Source organism: Podarcis cretensis, assembly GCF_951804945.1.
Source record: "Podarcis cretensis genome assembly, chromosome: 16".
In the NCBI taxonomy this organism is placed as follows: Eukaryota; Metazoa; Chordata; class Lepidosauria; order Squamata; family Lacertidae; genus Podarcis; species Podarcis cretensis.
The window spans coordinates 27326648-27345148 of record NC_137186.1 but is presented as its reverse complement, the minus strand read 5'-3'; the positions used below and the strand labels follow the sequence as shown (position 1 = coordinate 27345148).

Genomic DNA, 18501 nt, shown 5'->3' with positions numbered 1-18501 from the left:
TTCCACTGCCTCCCGCAGTTTGGTCAAACTCATGCTGGTAGCTTCAAGAACACTATCCAACCATCTTGTCCTCTGTTGTCCCCTTCTTCTTGTGCCCTCCATCTTTCCCAACATCAGGGTCTTTTTCAGGGAGTCTTCTCTTCTCATGAGGTGGCCAAAATATTGGAGCCTCAGCTTCATGATCTGTCCTTCCAGTGAGCACTCAGGGCTGATCTCCTTAAGAATGGATGCGTTTGATCTTCTTGCAGTCCATAGGACTCTCAAGAGTCTCCTCCAGCACCATAATTCAAAAGCATCGATTCTTCGGCGATCAGCCTTCTTTATGGTCCAGCTCTCACTTCCATACATCACTAATGGGAAAACCATGGCTTTAACTATACGGACCTTTGTTGGCAAGGTGATGTCTCTGCTTTTTAAGATGCTGTCTAGGTTTGTCATCGCCTTTCTCCCAAGGAGAAGGCATCTCTTAATTTCGTGACTGCTGTCACCATCTGCAGTGATCTCCCCTATCCTAGTGTTTCCCAAACAGAGGTCTCCAGCTGTTTTTTCAGACTACAAATCCCATCATCCCCAACCGCTGATCCTGCTAGCTAGGGATGATGGGAATTGTAGTACCACCATATCCTTTTGGAAAAGAGCATTTGGAGGCGTACCCACCCGCTAAGGCATAAAGATTTCTCCCCTCTCCCGGCCACTGGTAGCCATTTCCTCTCTGCCAGATCCGCAGCAGAGGCCACACCCGGGAAAGCAGCGTGCACCGGAGGTTTCTTTTTAATTCACACAGCATCTCCCCATACACAAAAGTTGTTTAGGCCCCCGTCGGCTGAGAATCAGGACCTGGGTTTTCATTGTCCTCCTTCTCCTCGTCTTTGCTGCCTCTGAACTTGGCCAGCACAGGCGTGTTGAAAGCGGACGTGGGGCTGGGTGAGCTCTGGGAAGATGTGGCAGCGTTGCTGGCAGCGGCCCTGGAAGGAGAGAAAACACGGCAAGCGGTGAGGCTGGTCCGTCTGTGCCCCCCGCTCCCCCCGGTAGGTTGATGCTGTAAAGAAAGCTAAACAGCATAAAGGACATAAGGAGAAACTTGCTGCATCAGGCCAGTGGCCTGTCTAGTCCAGCCTCCTGCTCTCACAGGGACCAAATGCCCCCAGGAATTCAGGATAGACTGCCCCTAGACCTGGAGGTTCCAGGAGAGCATAAGGAGAACCCAGCTGCTGCGGGAGGGCAGTGGCCCATCTGGTCCAGAATCCTGTTCCCACAGTGGTCAACCTTTTGCCCCCAAGGGGAGCCCACCAGCAGGACCCAAGTGCAAACTTGATGTTTGAAGATTGTCCACAAAAGTGGCCACAATTTTTTTTTTTAATGTCATCTGTACATTGCAAAAATAGCATAATATTTTTGCAATAATATCTACAACATATGATTCATTATTAGTGGTCAGTGTACAAGAAGAAGAAGAAGAAGAAGAAGAAGAAGAAGAAGAAGAAGAAGAAGAAGAAGAAGAAAAAGAGTTTGGATTTGATATCCCGCTTTATCAGTACTCGAAGGAGTCTCAAAGCGGCTAACATTCTCCTTTCCCTTCCTCCCCCACAACAAACACTCTGTGAGGTGAGTGGGGCTGAGAGACTTCACAGAAGTGTGACTAGCCCAAGGTCACTCAGCAGCTGCATGTGGAGGAGCGGAGACGCGAACCCAGTTCACCAGATTACGAGTCCACCGCTCTTAACCACTACACCACGCTGGCTCTCGTCCTTGGCCCTTGGTTTAAATAAACCAAGTGGATTAAATAAAAATAGCAATTGGAAACACGACAGAACTGCTCAGCTCTGTTTTGTTTAAAGCTTCCTATCTTTTTAAAAATTATTTTTTGGTCAAGTGGCCACAGTCTTGAACTGTGCTGTTAAACTGGGGTGTGCCTTTCCAGGTGATAAAACCAAATGTAGCGTGCAAGAGATTGAAGAGGACAAAATCCCCCTCTCTTGCGTAGATTGGCCATGGGAGAGGGGCTTTTTAGCTGTGATTCCTGCATTGCAGGGGGCTGAACTGGATGACCTTTGGGTGCCTCCCAACTCTACAGTTCTATGATTTGAATCCATCGGTTCTAGTCGCCCCCTCAGAACAGCAGGAAGCAAGCTCGCTCAACCTTCCATGTGACAGCCCTTCAAATATTTGAAGGTGGCTATCCTGTCACCCCTCAAAGCTGAAGGACCATGGAGAGCTCCAAGTGATCCACTTGCTCCAGCAAAACTTGAGCTTGGACTGAGCCTGTACATGAGGGATGGAGAAGCTGTAGCCCTCCAGGTGTGGTACTCCAGTTCCCATCAGCCCCAGCCTGCATGGCCAATGCTCAGGGATGATGGGAGTCCAGCAACATCTGGAGGAACACAGCTTAGCACCTGTTGCTGTGTAGGTTGAACAGATTGAGGAAATGTGCATCAGTGAGGCAGAACTATGGAACTCACCGCCACAGGATGCAATGACCTTCACCAACTTGGATGTCTTTTGAAAAAAGGATTGGATGGATTCATGGAGGAGAAGGCCAGCAATAGATGCTAGGCTATGTTCTGCCTAGGCAGTGGGAGGCAGTAATATTTCTGGATACGAGCTGCAGGGAAACACTGGACGGGAAAGAGCTCTTGTGCTTGGGTCCTACTTGAAGGTTTCCCAGAAAAGGCATCTGGTTGGCCGCTGTGAGAACAAGATGCTGGACCACTGGTCTGATCCGGCACTCTCTTCTTAAATTCACATGTTAACTAATTTTGATTGGGGTTTTTTTCTTGCCTTCTAATCATATGAAGGGACAAGGAACCAAACCCTCTTTGGAGTCTCATTCTGCCCTCTTCTGAGACTTCGCCAGGCACTGGCCACATCCTTTAAAGCAGGGGTCGGCAAGGCTTCCCGGGCATGGGCCGGATCACTCCTGCAGAGATCCTCCATGGGCTGGGCTGACACAGCGCAATGCCAGAAATTACATCTGCACACATGTCCGCAGCGCTGGAAATCACTTCTGCGCATGTCTGCAGTGCTGGAAATCACTTCTGCACATGCCCAGACACTGAATTTTGTGCCTGCGCAAAAGCAATTTTTGGCATCTGGGCATGCACAGAAGCGATTTCTGGAGCTGCAGAAGAGAGTCCCCACGCCGCGCCGGTTTAGCGCAGCGTGCAGGGACTCGCTGAGCGGGCAGCTTGGTTCAGGGGCGGCTCGTGGGCCAATTAAACGGCCTCCATGGGCAGCTTCCAGACCATGGGCCTTAGGTTGCCAGCCCCTGCTTTAAATTCCTCCATGAATTCATCGAATCCTTTTTTAAAAAGACATCCAAGTTGGTGAAGGTCATTGCATCCTGTGGCGGTGAGTTCCATAGTTCTGCCTCACTGATGCACATTTCCTCAATCTGTTCAACCCACACAGCAACAGGCGCTATGCTGTTGTCCTTCAGATGTTGCTGGACTCCCATCATCCCTGAGCACTGGCCATGCAGGCTGGGGCTGATGGGAACTGGAGTACCACACCTGGAGGGCTACAGCTTCTCCATCCCTCATGTACAGGCTCAGTCCTAGCTCAAGTTTCGCTGGAGCAAGTGGATCACTTGGAGCTCTCCATGGTCCTTCAGCTTTGAGGGGTGACAGGATAAAAGGTAAAGGTACCCCTGCCCGTATTGGGACGCAGGTGGCGCTGTGGGTTAAAGCCTCAGCGCCTAGGGCTTGCCGATCAAAAGGTCGGCGGTTCGAATCCCTGCGGCGGGGTGCGCTCCCGCTGCTCGGTCCCAGCGCCTGCCAACCTAGCAGTTCGAAAGCACCTCCGGGTGCAAGTAGATAAATAGGGACCGCTTACCAGCGGGAAGGTAAACGGCGTTTCCGTGTGCGGCTCTGGCTCGCCAGAGCAGCGATGTCACGCTGGCCACGTGACCCGGAAGTGTCTCCGGACAGCGCTGGCCCCTGGCCTCTTAAGTGAGATGGGCGCACAACCCCAGAGTCTGTCAAGACTGGCCCGTATGGGCAGGGGTACCTTTACCTTTACCTTACCAGAGCCAGAGCCAGAGCTGCACACGGAAACGCCGTTTACCTTCCCGCTCGTAAGCGGTCCCTATTTATCTACTTGCACCCGGAGGTGCTTTCGAACTGCTAGGTTGGCAGGCGCTGGGACCGAGCAGCGGGAGCGCACCCCGCCGCAGGGATTCGAACCGCCGACCTTTCGATTGGCAAGCCCTAGGCGCTGAGGCTTTAACCCACAGCGCCACCTGCGTCCCTGGGTGACAGGATAGCCACCTTCAAATATTTGAAGGGCTGTCACATGGAAGGTCGAGCGAGCTTGCTTCCTGCTGTTCTGAGGGGGCGACTAGAACCGATGGATTCAAATGAGAAGAAAGGAGATTATGACTAAACATCTCCTACTTGGCTACTGTAATGCACTCTACGTTGGGCTACCTTTGAAGGTGACTTCAAAGTTGTTGTTTCCAACTAATTCAGAATGCAGTGGCTAGATTGGCGACTGGGAGCAGCTGCCTGGATCACATAATACCGGTCCTAAAAGACCTACGTTGGCTCCCAGTACGTTTCCGAGCACAATTCAAAGTGCTGGCGCTGACCTGTAAGGCCCTAAAGAGCTTCAGCCCTATTTACCTGAAGGAGCATCCCCACCCCTGTCGTCCAGCACAGACACTGAGGTCCAGCACTGAGGGCCTTCTGGCAGTTCCCTCATTGTGAGAAGAGAAGTTACAGGAAAACAGGCAGAGGGAATTCTCTGCAGTTGTGCCCACCTTGTGGAAAGCCCTCCCATCAGGTGTCAAGGAGATAAACAACTACATAACTTTTAGAAGACATCTGAAGGCAGCCTTTTTGGGAAGCTTTTAACGTTTGATGTTTTGCTGTGTTTGATGTTCTAATTTGTTGCAAGCCGCCCAGAGTGGCTGGGGCAACCCAGTCAGATGGGCGGCATATAAAACAACAACAACAACAACAACAACAACCTTAGAAGACGGTGGGCTCTCCATTGTTGGAGGTTTTTAGCGAGAGGTTAGATGGTAGTGGCACCCGCCCTGTGGAACGCCCTACCACCAGATGTCAAAGAGAAGAACAACTACCAGACTTTTAGAAGACATCTGAAGGCAGCCCTCTTTAGGGAAGCTTTTAATGTTTAACAGACTACTGTATTTTAATACAGTGGTACCTCAGGTTACATAAGCTTCAGCTTACATAAGCTTCAGGTTACAGACTCCGCTAACCCAGAAATAGTGCTTCAGGTTAAGAACTGTGCTTCAGGATAAGAACAGAAATCGTGCTCTGGCGGTGCGGCAGCAGTGGGAGGCCCTATTAGCTAAAGTGGTGCTTCAGGTTAAGAACAGTTTCAGGGTAAGAACGGACCTCCAGAACGAATTACGTACTTAACCCGAGGTACCACTGTACTTTGTTGGAAGCTGCCCAGAGTGGCTGGGGAAACCCAGCCAGATGGGCGGGGTATAAATAAATTATTATTTATTATTATTATTATGGTTACCTGTCATGGATTCTTTAGCTGTGCCTTCTGCATTGCAGGGGTTGGAATAGATGACCCCCAGGGGTCCCTTCCAGCTCTACTATTCTATGATTCTGAATTCTGATTCTTCCCTGGCCTCACGCCCTTTGGGTTCCAGCACCAGACATGACCAACTGAGGGCCTAACTCTGCTGGGTTGCAAGAGTGTGGGGACACTTACCTACCCCAGAGAGGGGTTGCTCCCCCGGGGTGTCAATTTGGGTCACTTTAGGACAATCAGAGGCAGCAGCTCCCCGCAACGAGAATTCAGTTTCAGAGTCACAAAGGAATCTGCCCTGGTCGGGCCAATGTTGACGACAGCCATCGGTAGCTTCCCGTCGCGGGCTGCAAGTGCAAACTTGTACGCTGAGTATACCTGTTGAGACACGTGGCAGGAGATGGTCAGGCAGCCCTTTGATCCTCGGTTTTCAAATGTTTTGGAAGTCAAACGGGCTTCCGGAACAGATTACGTTCGAAAACCGAGGTTCCACTGTATTTGCTGATATTTAATTTTAATAGTTACTTTTAGATTCCAATGGATTATTGAATGTTGCTTTATTTGACATAAGTTGTTTATTTTAAAGTTATTGCGACATTTTTTGTATTGGATCAGACTGCTATTATTAATGTTCAATGTTTTATTATGTTTTTATATGTATTCGAAGCCGCCCAGTGTGGCTGGAGCAACCCAGCCAGATGGTCGGGGTATTAATAATAATAATAATAATAATAATAATAATAATAATGGAGGGAGGAGAAAGAACAGGTGCATTGCAGCAAGCTGGGTCCCACCAACTTCACATTTATATGATTCTATGAAATAATACATGGTGGCAGAAAATTAAATTAACATATATACGTTCTATGGAAAGATATCACCTGCTACTTTGTCATTCCAGAATTGCATGAGCAAAGGCATGGATAATTATTGTAATTTTTATCTCTATTATGTGCTTGCTTTATATACAAAGCTGTTTCCCTGGTTTTCTTCTGTAATCGTGGGTGATTGATTCTTTTAATTGATTTTTTTTATTTACATTTCCAAGATTGGGCAATGCATAGTTTTGCTGCTGTCAGCAAAGTTTGCAGTAGTTGGAGATCAACAGCCGGGACCTTGAACAGAAAACTCTTTAAACAAATTGGCCCAGTGGGGACTGAGCATGCACAGCACCCGTGAAACATTGGCTAGCAATCAGAACAGTCCTCAAACTTTTTGGAGCTGGGCACACATTCGGAAATCTAAGCCACTGTCCTGGGCACTGCAAAAATACCCATTTCACAGAAGAGAAACTGATAAAGGAGAATATTGCTCCCTGCCCAGAAAAAAGCATAGGAAATGCCAGATAAAACACAGACAAAAAAATAAAAAGGAGGTGGGCAACAGCATTCCTTAACCAGGCAACCCGCCCCCCGATCAAACAACAACAAGTTATAATATCTAATTTTTAAAAATTGGAAGAGGCAAAGGCCTTGGGGGACATAGTCTGTGTGTATATATGTGTGTGTGTATGTGTGTGTGTGTGTGTGTGTGTCTGGATCCCTTCCAGTCGGGATTCAGGCCTCATCATGGGACTCAGACTGCCTTGGTCGCACTGGTTGATGATCTCTGGCGGGCTAGGGACAGAGGTGAGAGCTGTTTCCTAGTTCTGCTGGATCTCTCAGCGGCGTTTGATACCATCGACCATAACATCCTTCTAGACCGTCTTGAGGGGCTGGGAGTTGGGGGCACTGTCATACAGTGGTTCCGCTCCTTCCTCCTGGGCCGTGTTCAGAAAGTGGTGGTGGGGGATGAGTGTTCAGACCCCTGGGCTCTCACTTGTGGGGTGCCTCAGGGTTCTGTCCTCTCACCCATGCTTTTCAACATTTACATGCAGCCACTGGGAGAGATCATCAGGAGGTTTGGGCTGGGTGTTCATCAGTATGCGGATGATACCCAGCTCTACCTCTCTTTTAAATCAGAACCAGTGAAGGCGGTGAAGGTCCTGTGTGAGTGTCTGGAGGCGGTTGGAGGATGGATGGCGGCTAACAGATTGAGGTTGAATCCTGACAAGACAGAAGTACTGTTTTTGGGGGACAGGAGGCGGGCAGGTGTGGAGGATTCCCTGGTCCTGAATGGGGTAACTGTCCCCCTGAAGGACCAGGTGCGCAGCCTGGGAGTCATTTTGGACTCACAGCTGTCCATGGAGGCACAGGTCAAATCTGTATCCAGGGCAGCTGTTTACCAGCTCCATCTGGTACGTAGGCTGAGACCCTATCTGCCTGCAGACTGTCTCGCCAGAGTGGTGCATGCTCTGGTTATCTCCCGCTTGGACTACTGCAATGCGCTCTACGTGGGGCTACCTTTGAAGGTGACCTGGAAACTACAACTAATCCACAGCACGGCAGCTAGACTGGTGACTGGGAGCGGCCGCCGAGACCATATAACACCAGTCTTGAAAGACCTACATTGGCTCCCAGTGCGTTTCCGAGCACAATTCAAAGTGTTGGTGCTGACCTTTAAAGCCCTAAATGGCCTCGGTCCAGTATATCTGAAGGAGCGTCTCCACCCCCATCGTTCTGCCCGGACGCTGAGGTCCAGCTCCGAGGGCCTTCTGGCGGTTCCCTCACTGCGAGAGGCCAAGTTACAGGGAACCCGGGCAGAGGGCCTTCTCGGTAGTGGTGCCCGCCCTGTGGAACGCCCTCCCATCAGATGTGAAAGCGATAAACAACTACCTGACATTCAGAAGACATCTGAAGGCAGCCCTGTTCAGGGAAGTTTTTAATATGTGACATTTTAGTGTACTTTTCATTTTTGTTGGAAGCTGCCCAGAGTGGCTGGGGAAACCCAGCCAGATGGGCGGGGTACAAATAATAAATTATTATTATTACTTATATATATATATATTTCTATATATATATATGTGTGTGTGTGTGTGTGTGTGTATGTGTGTGTGTGTCTGTGTGTCTGTGTGAAGGCGGTGTGGTGCCCACAGCTGCTATGTTAGGGACCTCAGATGCTATGTTGGAGACCTCAGAGTTATAGAGAAGAGGGAGGTGTGGAAGAAAACCAGGGTGGGGGCAGGGAGAAATTAAAGAATAAATTGACCTACCCAGTCCTCTACAGCAGAAGGGGCTGTTTAACTGGCTGGCAAAAGCTCCTGAATGTGAGATAGGGAGTGTGGTTGTTGTTGTTGTTGTTTAAACAAACAAACAATTAAATCGGAACTGTTTAAAACAGTTTAAAACGATGACAGAAATAAGGTGGGTTCTAAAAATATACACTCAAATGTCCAACGACAGGGTGAAGAGGTGTGTGTTTCACAGCTTAGGGGCCACCACAGAGAAGGCCCACTCCTGGGCTGCTACCATCCTGAGCCTCTGAAGGTGGAGGAACTACCAAGAGGGTCTCCTCTGCCCATCTCAGCACCCGACAAGTTCTGTGGGGAAGGAGGTGGCCTTTCATATATTGGGAGCCTGAGGGCTTCAAACACTAATGTGAGCACCTTGAATTGAGCCCGAAAATGAGCTGGCATGTTAACACTGCAAGGTTTCCTGGCAGATCTCACTTGCATATACCGTATGTTTCGCTCTATAACACGCACCCGACCATAACACGCACATAGTTTTTAGAGGAGAAAAACAAGAAAAAAATATTCTAAACAAAATAGTGGATGTATGATTTTTGTGGTTCATGCTGTGGCCACAAACATGTGATCTGACAGTGAGTTTGGAGTAGCCCAATGCAAAAATCCTGAGGATCCATGCGGATCCATGCTGTGTAACCATGTTTTTGAACCACTGCGGCCCCAGGCAACAGTGGGTGCGTGATTTTTTTGGTGCAAGATGTAGCCATGGACATGCTATGTGATCTGACGGTGAATTTGGGGTGACCCAGTGCAAAAATCCTGAGGATCCATGTGGATCCGTGCTTTGTAACCACGTTTTAAGTGGGGAGGGAAGGAAAAGCACTCAAGGGACAAGGAGCACGCATGGGGTGTGTGGAGAAGGATGCTGCTAATAATGCAGAAGATGGGTATAAGGGGAGAAGACTCCTCTCCCACTTTGCTCCTTTAAAGCAAGCAGGCTTAGCGAGCTGAAAAACTTTGCTGCTATTTAGCGAGCTGAGTGGGGAGGAGAGAGGGACAAAGAGCCTGCTTGCTTTAAAGGAACCAACTGGACAGGAGCCGCTTACACTCGTGTAAGCAGCTCCTCTCCTCTCCCGCTTTGCTCCTTTAAAGAAGCAGGCTCTCTGTCCCTCTCTCCTCCCCACTCACCGGCTCTTCTCCCACTTTGCTGTTTCAAAGCGAGCCACGGAGGAGGGAAGGAAGGGGAACCATGGATCCTCTGCTCACGACTGCAGCAGATCCCCCCCCCCACCACCCATAGGCATTCGCTCCATAACACACACAGACATTTCCCCTTACTTTCTAGGAGGAAAAAAGTGAGTGTTATGGTGCAAAAAATATGGTAATTATACTCTGCAGCCTGAGAGCCAGTGTGGTGTTAGAGTGTTGGACTAGGAGACCAGGGTTCAAATTTCCCACTCCACCACAAAGCTTACTGGGCATCCTTGAGCCAGTCTCTGCCTCTCTCAGCCTAACCTACCTCACAGGGTTGTTGTGGGGACTGAAACGAGGAGGGGGAGAACGACGAAAATGTCGCCTTGTGCTCCTTGGAGGAAAAAGGCGGGATATGAAAGCGGTAATAAAATAAACCTCACAAGGTTTTTGTACAGATAAGGTAAAGGTAAAGGGACCCCTGACCGTTAGGTCCAGTCGTGGCCGATTCTGGGGTTGCAGTGCTCATCTCCCTTTATTCGCTGAGGGAGCCAGCGTACAGCTTCTGGGTCATGTGGCCAGCATGACTAAGCTGCTTCTGGCGAACCAGAGCAGCACATGGAAACACCGTTTAGCTTCCCGCCGGAGCAGTACCTATTTATCTACTTGCACTTTGATGTGCTTTCGAACTGCTAGGTTGGCAGGAGCAGGGACTAAGCAACGGGAGCTCACCCCGTCACGGGGATTCGAACTGCCAACCTTCCGATCGGCAAGCCCTAGGCTCTGTGGTTTAGACCACAGTACCACCTGCATCCCACAGCCTGTTTAGACACCTCTTAGAGGCAACCTCTTTTGCTTGGGCTTTCCACAGTTTTTAAAGCTGGACTGTGTTCCTTTAGGAACATAGGAAGCTACCATTGATCTGTCTAGCTCTGTACTGTCTACACTGACTGGCAGCAGCTCTCCAGGGTTTCAGACACAGAGCCTTTCCAAGTCCAGCCTGAAACCCCAGACATTCTTCATGCAACGTAGATGCTGTACCCCCTGAGCTACATTGTGGCTTAGAATGTATTTTATAATGATGAGTTTAGTGGTTTGCTATTGATTGTTTTATTGCAGATTTCCATTTTCTGTACACCACTTCAATATCTTAAAAATAAAAATCTTTAGCAGTCTACAAATGTCATTTAATATATAAATGTTGCACCCTCTGACCTATACAGGACAGTGAAATAAACCTTCCTCTCCACTCCCTCTTTAAGAAGTCAGGAAGGTTCACACAGATAGGAGACCATTTAAATAGCAAGACGTAACTTGAAAGTAGGGACGCAGGTGGTGCTGTGGGTTAAAGCCTCAGCGCCTAGGACTTGCCGATCGAAAGGTCGGCGGTTCGAATCCCTGCAGCGGGGTGCGCTCCCGCTGCTCGGTCCCAGCACCTGCCAACCTAGCAGTTTGAAAGCACCTCCGGGTGCAAGTAGATAAATAGGGACCGCTTACCAGCGGGAAGGTAAACGGCGTTTCCGTGTGCGACTCTGGCTCGCCAGAGCAGCGATGTCACGCTGGCCACGTGACCCGGAAGTGTCTCCGGACAGCGCTGGCCCCTGGCCTCTTAAGTGAGATGGGCGCACAACCCCAGAGTCTGTCAAGACTGGCCCGTACGGGCAGGGGTACCTTTACCTTTACCTTTAACTTGAAAGTATCTACTGTTAACTAGCTCAGGGCCACAATACCTCAAGGACTGCCGCTTTCCATATAAACCTAACTGGACCCTGAGATCATCTTCTGAGGCCCTTCTTCATGTGCCTCCTCCTTGAGAGGTGTGGAGGGCGGCAACACGAGAAGGGGCCTTCTCTGCAGTGGCTCCCTGTCTGTGGAATTCTCTCCCCAGGGAAGTTCGTCTGGCGCCTTCATTAGCTTCATTAACCCACAGCGCCACCCGCGTCCCATTTTGTACAGATAACCAAGACAAAATTTGGGAACATGGTATATAAACACCGTGGTTCTGATTCAGAGAACTGTATGCTCAATGCAGCTAAGTCTGAACCTGTCTTTGCGGGGTGGGGGTTGGGGTTGGGGGGAGAAATCGACCGCCGCTCCTCTGCTCCTAGGTCCAGCTCCTCGCTGGCTGTGGCCACCAACCTGCAAAGAGGACCCCACCACCAGGACCGAATCGGCCTCGCCCAGGCGCTGGTACACAAAGTCCACTTTCTCCTTGCTCACGGAATCCCCAAAGAACGTCACGTCTGGTTTGAGGTTCCCGCCGCACTTGCCGCACGGGGGGACGAGGAAAGTGCGCACCTCTTCTTCGGACAGGAAGACGTCGCCGTCCGGGGCCACCCCATGCGCCTCGGCTCTCCAGGTGGGGTTCAAGGCCTCAAAGCGCTCCTGGAGGTCAGTGCGGGGCGTCCGGTCTCCGCAACTGAGGCACAAGACCCTGCGAGGCAACATAAAAACATGAGGGCCTGCTGGATAGAGCCAGATGGGGCCTATGTAGCATTATGTTTTCACAGTAGCCTATTGTCTCGTTTAATTCAGCTCTGAGTTTTTTGTTAGAGCCATAAGGATTAGAACAGGGACCAGCAAACTTTTTCAGCAGGGGGCCGGTCCACTGTCCCTCAGACCTTGTGGGGGGGCCGGACTATTTTTTTTTGGGGGGGGGAGGGGATGATGCAAGAGCACCACGAGCCCCGTGGCTGCTTACCTGTGTCTGTGAGCGGCAGGGGCTGGTAGCGTGCGAAAGGGCTCTAGAGAGGCGCTGCTTAAAATGGCGGTCGCTCAAGCGCTGCTGCTGCTGCTGGCATCAACAAAGCCCAGCCCCCTTCCTCCTCTAGGCAGGGCAGGGAGAAGCCAGGAGGAGGGAGGGAGGAGGCGCCACTGCCACCGTGTGAAGGAGAGGGGAAAAACGTGTATACTGGCGATTCACACAGTGATTCCCAGACCGCCCACAGACCGGATCGAGAAGGAATTGGGCCTGATCGGGCCCATGGACCTTAGTTTGCCGACCCATGGACTAGATTCTTAATTTATTTTAGGGGAAGGGCTGTAGTAGTATAGACAACACTTCCGTTCAATGGACCGGTGGTCTGATTCAGCCTGGGATAGGTTCCTATTTAAATTAGCACTTTATTTATAAGAACGTAAGAACAGCCCTGCTGGATCAGGCCAATGGTCCAACTAGTCCAGCGTCCTGTTCTCACAGTGGACAACAACATGCCTATGGGAAACTGGCAAGCAGGATTTGACCACAAGGATTCTCCTTCCAGCAAGCAGTTTTGAGAAGTGTTGCTGCCTCCCACTGGGGGGGGGGGGCAGGGCCTAGCATTCCCGGCTAGTAGGCATCGACAGCCCTCCCCTCCATGAATTTGCCTTTTAAACCCATCTAGGTTGGTGACTGTTACTGCCTCCTGTGGGAGAGAGTTCCATAGTTCAGAACCATGAGGACTGGAGTCTTGCTGAATTTATAAGAAAAGGACCACTGTTCTATAGCAGACCGCCTACTCTGCATGCAGAAGGTCCCAGGTTCGATCCCCGCCATCTCTAGGCCGTGGCAGACCTACATTTTGGGGGGGCCCGAAGCGCGAACTGTCATGGGGACCCTTTCACAACCAGCAATGAGGTCTGGGTAACCGTTGTTTTCTTCTTCAATGAGGTTGTTCCACCACAGATTACCCCACTTTTGCAACGTCTTTGCTAATGCCTTTCAAACTTTCGGATTGTTGAAATATATGCAACAAAAAAAATATAATCAATTGTAGTCCTGCGACTCCAAGCACCCAGTCAGATGGATAGCATATAAATTGTTGTTGTTGTTGTTTTCATTCAAGATCAAATTGTAAAACAGCAACAATAACAACCACAGGATGCATTTTATTTTATTTTAAAATTTATTTATTTGGTTTCTCAACTTAAAATTTTATAGAGATATATCAAACATAAATCATAAAAACAAGATTCCAAGGAATCTCCTGGACTTCCACCTTCCCCTTTGTGGGTCCTATTATTAGTCACTTCCTCCTGCATCTTTTATGATAATCCAAACCCTTTACCTCTTCCATTGTGTCCAGAATTCACCATTAAACTACAAGTGATATTACAATCCTACTAATGACTTTAAGTGTTTGCAATGGTCTTTAACTTCATCTGCCATTCTTCTCTGGTTGGTACTTTATCTTCTTTCCATCTCTGGGCCAGTAGCAGTGTGTATTTTAAAGGCACTTGCAGTGTTTACTTTTTATATCTCTCTATGGGACGCTGGTGGCACTGTGGGTTAAGCATAGGACTTGCCGATCAGAAGGTCGGTGGTTTGAATCCCCGCAATGGGGTGAGCTCCTGTTGCTCGGTCCCTGCTCCTGTTAACCTAGCAGTTCAAAAGCACGTCAAAATGCAAGTACCGCTCTGGTGGGAAGCTAAACGGTGTTTCTGTGCGCTGCTCTGGTTCGCCAGAAGCGGCTTAGTCATGCTGGCCACATGACCTGGAAGCTGTACGCCAGCTCCCTCGGCCAATAAAGCGACCCCAGAGTTGGCAACTCTGGGGCAACCCCGGACCTAATAGTCAGGGGTCCCTTTACCTTTACCTTATGGTCACGGCAATGCAGACCAATCACTCGCCCCTTTTATTTTTCAGCAAGGGGATTTGTGGGGCCAACAATCCCCCCCAACTGCTGTTCACATCTCCAGGAATAGCTCATCCCAGTTGCAAAGTTGCACTCCCCTTTTTCCATCAGCCAGCCTCCCCATCGCCACTCTCCCTAACCTGTGGATGCAGCCGTGCAGCTCGGTCAAACGCTGGCTGCCGGCCTTGGCGTGCAGGGCATCTACGTTCTGGGTCACCAGCCAGTGCAGTTTCCCCAGTGCCTCCCAGTTCCTCAGGGCCAAGTGGGCGACATTGGGCTGGTGGGCCGAAAACTGGGGCCAGCCAACAAAGTTCCTGGCCCAGTACTTCTGGCGGGCCCGGGCACTCCGCAGAAATTCGGTGTGCTGGACGGGACGCCGATCTGTCCGGGAGTAGAGGCCCACGCCTTCAGAGCGATAGTCTGGGATTCCAGATTCGGTGGAGATTCCTGCTCCGGTCAACACAAACAGCCTCCGGGCCCTGCTCACAAACTCTTGCAGCTTCTGGACTTCCGCCGGGTCCAGGGGAGGACTGGCGGGAACAAAGGCCAGGGTCTGGTCAGCCTTGGCCACGGAGGAGTGGGAGCCACGGCAGTGAAGTCCACGGATGGGCCATCCTTCCAAGACCTTCAGGAGAGAGGTAACGCTCATCTAGGTGAGGACAGAAGGGGACAGGTGAGGACTGCTGTTTTCAAACTCTGTTCACATGGCTTTTTGTTCGGAGCCGGCCTGACCTTTAGGCAGACTGGATACTTGGGGTGGAGGGTCCTGAGCTTCGTCTCAGGCAACAAAACACATTGGGCTGGCCCTGTTTTTTGCCTCAAAGGCTCGGGGTGGTCCCAAGAATTTAAATTCAGAGTTGGGGAACGTCCAGTGCTATCATCCCCAAGCACTGACCACATTGAGAGTTGAGCCGTATCTGGAGGGCCACAGATTCCTCACCCCAGCATTAGGCTGAAAAAATGACAAGCTCCAAGCTCACTAAGTGGCCGAGGGTGGGCTTGCACCATAGGTGTCAACTTTTACCTTTTCTTGCGAGGAATCCTATTTGGAATAAGGGAATTTCCCTTAAAAAAGGGGAAACGTTGACAGCTATGGCTTGGACCTGGGTTTCCCTGAACCACGACACAGCACTTGTTTAACTGTGTGGCACAAGAGGACCACTGTGATCTCCTAGCCTGGATGGGCATTTCACTGGAGGGCATCTGGTTAGGGGAAGGTGCTCAAAGCTTTAAAACGGTTTTTAAGTTCCAAAATCGGACTGCGTTCTCAATGGGAGGTGCTGAGCCCATGCGACTTCGATTTGTTCATTTGTTTTATTGAATTCATCTCCTAGCTTTTGCTCCAAGGAGCTCAAAGTTGTGTATATACTTTTATCTTCACAACAACTCCTGTATGGTAGGTCAGATTGAGAGCAAATGACTGCCCCAAGTGAGCTTCATGGCTGAGTGAGGATTTGAACTCTGGTCTCCCAGATCCTTGCCTGATGATCTAGCCACTAAGCCACAATCGTTCTCTCATGCCTACTCAGATTGCAGCTTAAATTGGCTATTATTATTATTATTATTATTATTATTCATAGCTCTGTTGGTTAGAGCATGCTGCTGATAATGCCAAGGTTGCAGGTTTGATCCCCATATGGGACAGTTTTATATTCCTGCTTTGCAGGGGGTTGGACTAGATGATCCTCAGGGTCCCTTTCAACTTTACTATTATTATTATTATTATTATTATTATTATTACATCATCACCCTCCTTCTATAGATTGGCTAAATCGAGGGGACAGAGAGACACCCCCTGTTTCAAAGTTCTTTTATGATAATGTTACCTATTCCATTTCTTCACTGCTTTGCACAAGGAAAGGTCTCCGAAACCCACTTGATAATCAATTAAAAACACTTAAGAGGGAGAGGGAATGAAATGAAAGATTCCTAAAAGTGCTCATCCAACCAACGAGAACTATAAAAGGGCTTAGGATTTTTAAAAGACATGCCCCTCGGTAGCTTACGCAAAGGTTGTAGGGCAGCGACCCCATTAAATCTAATGTTGCCTCTGGGGCGCTTGAGGGAGGAACATCAAAATTTCCCTTCTCTAACCCCCCCCCCCCCCCAGCTGCATTTTGGACTTGGATCTATTTTTGTCGGTGCAGCAGCTTTCTGTGAGAGCAGAGGATCGCCGCCTCGTTATGTAACTCTCGACCCTATACATGTAACCAGTCAGGGGAGAGGCAAGCAGGAGAAATGGGCATCCTCTGCAAAGGGGCCCTGGACCATTTCTCTCCCTCCCTCCGAATGGCGCGTCCTGGGTTTCACCCCGCGACCCTCACCTCACGCTGCACCCCAGAGGGTGCAATTGACCTCTATCGCAGCCGCGCGGAGGGCCGAGGAAGCACAGCCTGCTGGGGGATGCAGTTCCCGCAGGAGGCGGGGGGGAAAAACTACAACTCCCACAATGCACCTGGTGCGTGAACAGCTGCAGGCTGGTCGGGCTGGGAAAACCTGCCTTTGCCCGGGTGTGGTTTTTGATCGCATTTCAAAGCCCGGTTGCATTGTGAGATCAGAGGAGCCGCCGGGTTCTGTGGAACTTGGGGAGGTTCTGGAACGGCCTTCTCCGACCTGCCGCCCTCCGGGCTTCACCTGCCATCACCTCCAGCCAGCATGGCGAGGGGGTGGTGGGAGTTGCAGTTGACAACATCTGGAGGGGAGTTTAAATTTGTTTATTTAATGCATTCGCAGCCCCCACCTTTTCTCTCTGAGGAGGTCGAGGTGGCGTGCATGGTTCTAGGTAAAGGTAAAGGGACCCCTGACCATCAGGTCCAGTTGCGGACGACTCTGGGGTTGCGGCGCTCATCTCGCTTTATTGGCCGAGGGAGCCGGCGTACAGCTTCCCCACTTTGGGGAGCCCAGGTGCACTAACTGGAGGCAACCCAGAGGGCATTTTGGGGTACGTCGAAGGCAAATCAGCAAGGGATCAGAGCGCAGCTTTGGGGACTGGCTCTGTTTTATATATATGTATGTTGTTGTTTAGTTGTTTAGTCGTGTCCGACTCTTCATGACCCCATGGACCAGAGCACGCCAGGCACTCCTGTCTTCCACTGCCTCCTGCAGTTTGGTCAAACTGCGTATATGTGTGTATATATATATATATATATATATATATATAATTTTAAATCAAATTTTCTGTTTTACAATTTCAAATACTCATTTTACATCCTTAACATATCCATGACTTCCCTTCTTCTCTCTCCATGGTTCATTTTACATATCTTTTTTTTTAAAAAAATAATATTTATTACTTTTAAACCTTACAAACAAGAAGAAAAAGAAAAGGAGAAAAAAGAAGAAAACAAAAGAAAGAAAAAACAATACAATACAATATATAAACAATACACCACACAACACTAACGTATTAAACTAAACAAAACAAAACAAAAACAATTTAAAAACATACATCATACCATTTCAATGCCTTATCTTTCATTCCCTTGTTTCATCGACTTCCTCTCACCTCCCTTTTTGTATTCCACTTCTATTAATTGTTTCAGCAAATCCTTTCCATCTTTCACTATTTTCTGTCATATAAATATCTTAACTTATTTTAACCTTATTTCCATTAATACTATAATACTTAAAAGGTAAAGGTAAAGGTACCCCTGCCCGTACGGGCCAGTCTTGACAGACTCTGGGGTTGTGCGCCCATCTCACTTAAGAGGCCAGGGGCCAGCGCTGTCCGGAGACACTTCCGGGTCACGTGGCCAGCATGACATCGCTGCTCTGGCGAGCCAGAGCCGCACACGGAAACGCCGTTTACCTTCCCGCTGGTAAGCGGTCCCTATTTATCTACTTGCACCTGGAGGTGCTTTCGAACTGCTAGGTTGGCAGGCGCTGGGACCGAGCAGCGGGAGCGCACCCCGCCGCAGGGGTTCGAACCGCTGACCTTTCGATCGGCAAGTCCTAGGCGCTGAGGCTTTAACCCACAGCGCCACCTGTGTCCCATGACTATAATACTTATTTATGCTTAACTCCTTATAACACTTCTACTAAGGCCATATAATTTCATTCCAACATTTTTCTAACACTCATTAATTTTACCCTATTTCTATAAATAAACTTTAAACTTTTTCC

The 18501-nt window shown here is 49.5% G+C and overlaps 1 protein-coding gene across 2 annotated transcripts; it reads right to left on the bottom strand.

The window, feature by feature from the left end:
- Positions 1-753: 753 nt before the first annotated feature.
- Positions 754-16905, bottom strand: SIRT4 (sirtuin 4). 2 transcript variants are annotated; one of them, XM_079957099.1, is made up of 5 exons: positions 16704-16905; positions 14520-15028; positions 11906-12200; positions 5696-5886; positions 754-965 (listed from the first exon to the last, which is right to left on the bottom strand). In XM_079957099.1, the coding sequence occupies exons 2-4, from the start codon at positions 15026-15028 to the stop codon at positions 5734-5736; spliced, it is 957 nt and encodes a 318-aa protein (XP_079813225.1). In that variant the 5' UTR covers positions 16704-16905; the 3' UTR covers positions 754-965; positions 5696-5733. The 2 variants fall into 2 exon arrangements, with proteins under 2 accessions (XP_079813225.1, XP_079813224.1); XM_079957098.1 differs by having other exon boundaries at positions 5692-5886; positions 16704-16902.
- Positions 16906-18501: the final 1596 nt, after the last annotated feature.